The sequence below is a fragment of the Cavia porcellus genome, unplaced genomic scaffold (assembly GCF_034190915.1).
Source record: "Cavia porcellus strain 051 isolate PalLab524CR breed Dunkin Hartley unplaced genomic scaffold, mCavPor4.1 scaffold_28, whole genome shotgun sequence".
NCBI classification, from domain to species: Eukaryota; Metazoa; Chordata; class Mammalia; order Rodentia; family Caviidae; genus Cavia; species Cavia porcellus.
In genome coordinates this window covers 45,028,320-45,032,376 of record NW_026947511.1, presented here as the reverse complement: position 1 = coordinate 45,032,376, position 4,057 = coordinate 45,028,320, and the positions used below count along the sequence as shown (strand labels likewise).

Genomic DNA, 4,057 nt, shown 5'->3' with positions numbered 1-4,057 from the left:
TGTGTGTGCTGCTTTTCTTTAGCAGGAAGTTAAATTACACAAGGTGCTCCTCTCCCTCAGGAGATCTGGGCCTGCACATTTTCCCCCTCTGCTGTTGGCAGGCTCGCAGGTCTAGAGCCCGAAGGGGCTGCCTTTGCATAAATACCTGGCTGAGGCATGGTGAGACACAGGCACAGTGCGACACACCACTGTCAGGAGCCAGCAGGATCACAAGTTCAAGGCCAGCGTGGGGAACCTGGCAAGACCCTGTCTCAGAATTCAAGGTGGAAGGCTACAGCTCCAGGCTTGGCTAGTTTGTGTTCACGCCCTGGGGCCAGACAGCCTGCAGCAGACACCAAGAGCTAAGCATTCTCTAGCACAGCTGTGGACTGACAGAGACATGCACAGCCCAAAAGCAAGGAGGAGCTGCTTCCTGTTGGGCAGAGGCTTCCTGCGAACTGGTTCTGGGCTATGTGAGGGCCGGAAGCTGTGGTGCTCTAATCCCATGGGAAGACAGTGGTGCACAGGCAGAGTGGCACTAAACCACCAGGCACCAAAGAGTTTCAGCAGGTGGTCTGAACCTGAAATTTGGGATTGCTCTGGGAGCACGGGGACATGCCTGAAAGGGGAAAGAGCAGACCCCTGCGGTGGACTAAGGACTGATGCAGTGACCCTGGCAGCACAGATGGCCATGCCCTGACGCCATCGGTGTCTGTGGAAGAGAGCCCCTTGTATGCAGGCCAAGTTTCTGGCTCAGACATATAGGTGGGCTGTTTTAAAAAGCCCTTGAGAACAAGAGGGACTGCATTTGGATAGGCTTGTCTAAGGCCTTCAAGATGGTTTTTCATCCTCTGGTACTGGGAATCAAACCCAGGACCTTGCATTTGTCAGGCAGGTGCTTGTGCCACTGCAATATATCCCCAACCCCAGATTTTTATTTTTTTTTTTGAGATGGTCTCACTGTGCAGTTCAGGCTGGCCTTCAACTCATTTTGTAGCCCAGGCAAGTCTCAAACTTGCAATGATCCTCCTGCCTCAGCCTTCCAGATAGTTTTCTAGTTAAGTACTTAGCCAAGGGATCTAGAGTTTTGGGCAAGGATCCAAGAAGGTCAGGTCAAAGGGGTGTGAGGCCAAAGAACAGGAGAGGTAAACACTGACATTCCACTCTGTGGACCAGGGCCGCCAGTACTTTGCTGCTTTGAATTGTAAGCCATTTTGCTTTACACACAGATTTCCACTGCTGTTTTCACACAGTTTATTTAGAAGTTTACAAGTTAAAATGTGGGCTCTTTCCCCTGCCGCTCCCAGCAGTCCCTAATCACTACACTATCCCGTTACCTCTCTAGTCGCTTACCACACATTTGGGAAACACCGGGGTCAGGACCCCACTATTTGGTAATACAAAGACTGTGAAGTTACACAAATCGCTCATTTACTTCCTTCTCACTAATCAGCTATGTGAAAGATTAAGGGCAAACACATTGCATTTAGCCAGTCCAGACTCGCCCAATATTCTTTTCACTTTGTCTAAGATACTAAAACCCAAAGCAGTTTCACTTAAACTGCAACTGGTAACATTTTCTGAAGGGCTTAAGTTCCCTTCAAAGCTGACCTCACATCAAGACTAACAGGAAGCAGCCTCCCGTGATACCCTGCAACAGGCAGTTACCACACAGGTGCAAACAATGCCTTAGGAGCTTTCAAAACTTAAAACCAAAAACTAATACTGCGTCAGTATGGGACCTCTTTTTTCTGACGCAGTAGAAGTCGTCCCTAAAGGTGGTGGCAGCTGTGGCAGAGAAGGCACTTGTGCTAAAATTTAGAGGGTCTCGAGAGACCACTGTTGTGGAAAGGCCTGGTCAGCACAAGCTGCAGGCAACCCTTAGGCCTGGGGGAGCTCCCCCAGGAAGGCATTTGCAAAGGAAAAATCCGTAATCATGATTCCAAGGCAAAATGGCTACTCAAGAGTTGGGAGAGGAAAAATACCAAGAGGAGAGATAAAAACAGCCGACCAGGGACCCAGAAGTGACTTTATAGGGACCTGTCTGCTGGCTGTGCAGGTCCCAGGAGGCCCTGGGGACCCTGGAGGGGCAGCACCTTAGCCAAGAGGCAGCCAGCTTCCCTGTTCCCAGGAACCGGCTGAGTTCTGCGGGCAGCACTGGCAGGCACTGCAGGTCCCGACAGCGTCTGGGCATTTGCTGACAGCTGTGAGCAGGGAGGCTGGCACGTGACACAGACTCCTCGGCAGCGCCAGTGGCTTTCCAGGCCTGTGAGAAGCCGTGTCCCCCATCAGCACTCGAGGGCAGTGCGAGGTTTTCCGCTGGGTGGAAAGGACGAGTTGAGCAGCGGACCGAGGGTTTGTACCTTAGTACGGTAAATAAAGTGCACCACGGGTGGAGGCTGTGAGCAGCCACTCGCTCGCTCGTTCGAGCCCAGGTACAGGGAGACACTACTGTCCCCGCCCCCAGGGACGGTGAGAACTCCGTCAGCCACCGCGCTGGCTGCTGAGGTGCTTTGCTGCCTTAGCACGGTGGAACCTCAAGCCAGACAGAAAAAGAAATACTTGGTGGGCTTGGCAGATTGCAATGACTCTCCTGGGATTGGCTGATACTCGGTGAGGACACATTACAAGCCAGGAAGTTTGGAAGATGGCTGTTTCCCCCTTCATTCTGATGAACGTAGGGAAATTCAAATTATTTTTTAAAAATACCTGTTAAATTGGCTCCCAATGCTCCTAAAGAAGCGAGATAGCTGTTTATGGCTGATGTAGTAGAAATGGCTGTCACTGTTCTAGCAGTTTCAGACACATGATGGAAGAAAATCCACTGACTACCACGCTTTAGGAGATTACTGTGACACAGTGATGGGTGCCATGAATTTCTCAGCAGCTCTCTAGAGAGTGTGGAGGAAAACCATGTCGCACAAAGACCTTGCTCCATTGGAACCCACGACAAGGGTCCTATTTCGCTGCCTTCATGTAGGAAGGTATTGCCCCCCTTGCAGTCAGGCCCTCAAAGCGCTTGTATGTGTAATTGATGAAGACCCAGTCTTTGTTCTTGTAGTCGGTCTCAGGGTGGTTGCCTGTGGCCACTGGGAAAGAAACATGTGAAAGTTGATCCACTGCCTCACCCCAGTGGGCTGCTCAGTGTTGAAGACATGACTGACTGTAGAACACACCGCAGTTTTTACTTGGAAAAGGATTTTTCACTGAAATTTTCTACATTTGCTCACCTTTGTTAATTTTCCCACTCCGTCATTTCAGTTTACCTAACCTTAATAACGAGAGACAGGCTTCTGAGACTTAACCAACCATGCTGAGCAGACTAAACACGCAAGTCTGAAACAAGGTCTCACTGCTCCCCAGTGTTGGTACTGAGAAATACTTACAGCTTGGAGAACCGCAGTTCCTCTCTAGTTCTCTACCCTGATTTGCAGACATCTCAAAATTGGGGTGAGGATGGAGAAATGACATGATTATAAGGTACCGGAGGCAAGGCTGGTGGAATTACCTGTTGGCTTAAGAATATCAGATTCGGGGAACTCATCGAAGTTTGAAGTATCATCAATGCTTTTGATTTCAATAGATATCACCGCAGGTCTCTCTCTGCCAACAGACATGCCAGAAATTACCATGGTTAGTGCTCATACGACTCATGCCAGTCATGTCTTTCTCCAACAAGACTGCTGTGGTCTGACACGGGAAGATCATCCAAAGGCAGGCAGCATTTATTTTCTTGAAAGACTTGTAAATGCTGACCAGCCACCTGACTATATCCAACAAATTAACTGTGATGAAAAAATGAGTAACTCAATCATTTATAGCTAGGGGAAAGGATAATAAGGGGAAGCTAAAACATCCCTGAGAAGAAAGAGTTAAGCTGTGTTAGGTGCATGCAGCAAGCCCCACGCAGAATGTCAGCATTGAACTGCAAGCATATGAATAGAAACTAGGAAAATAAAATAATACCCCCAGTGACCTTCCCTGTCTACTGAGAGGAGAAACTGAACCCAAGTGTCCCCTCGTGGACATCTCTACCATTTCCACTGGAGGTAGCAAACAAAAGAACTAAAGGAGGCGG

At 49.3% G+C, this 4,057-nt stretch overlaps 1 protein-coding gene across 2 annotated transcripts in view; it reads right to left on the bottom strand.

Annotated features, from left to right (window-relative positions):
* Positions 1 to 1,209: 1,209 nt before the first annotated feature.
* Stk38 (serine/threonine kinase 38) overlaps positions 1,210 to 4,057 on the bottom strand; it is a 39,533-nt gene continuing 36,685 nt past the window's right edge. For both annotated transcript variants that reach the window (XM_013156654.2, XM_003473891.4), the window contains exons 13-14: positions 3,488 to 3,582; positions 1,210 to 3,068 (exon numbers count right to left, since the gene is read on the bottom strand). In XM_013156654.2, coding sequence (XP_013012108.1) covers positions 2,938 to 3,068; positions 3,488 to 3,582 — 226 coding nt within the window. In that variant the 3' untranslated portion in view covers positions 1,210 to 2,937. The remainder of the gene's footprint in view (positions 3,069 to 3,487; positions 3,583 to 4,057) is intronic.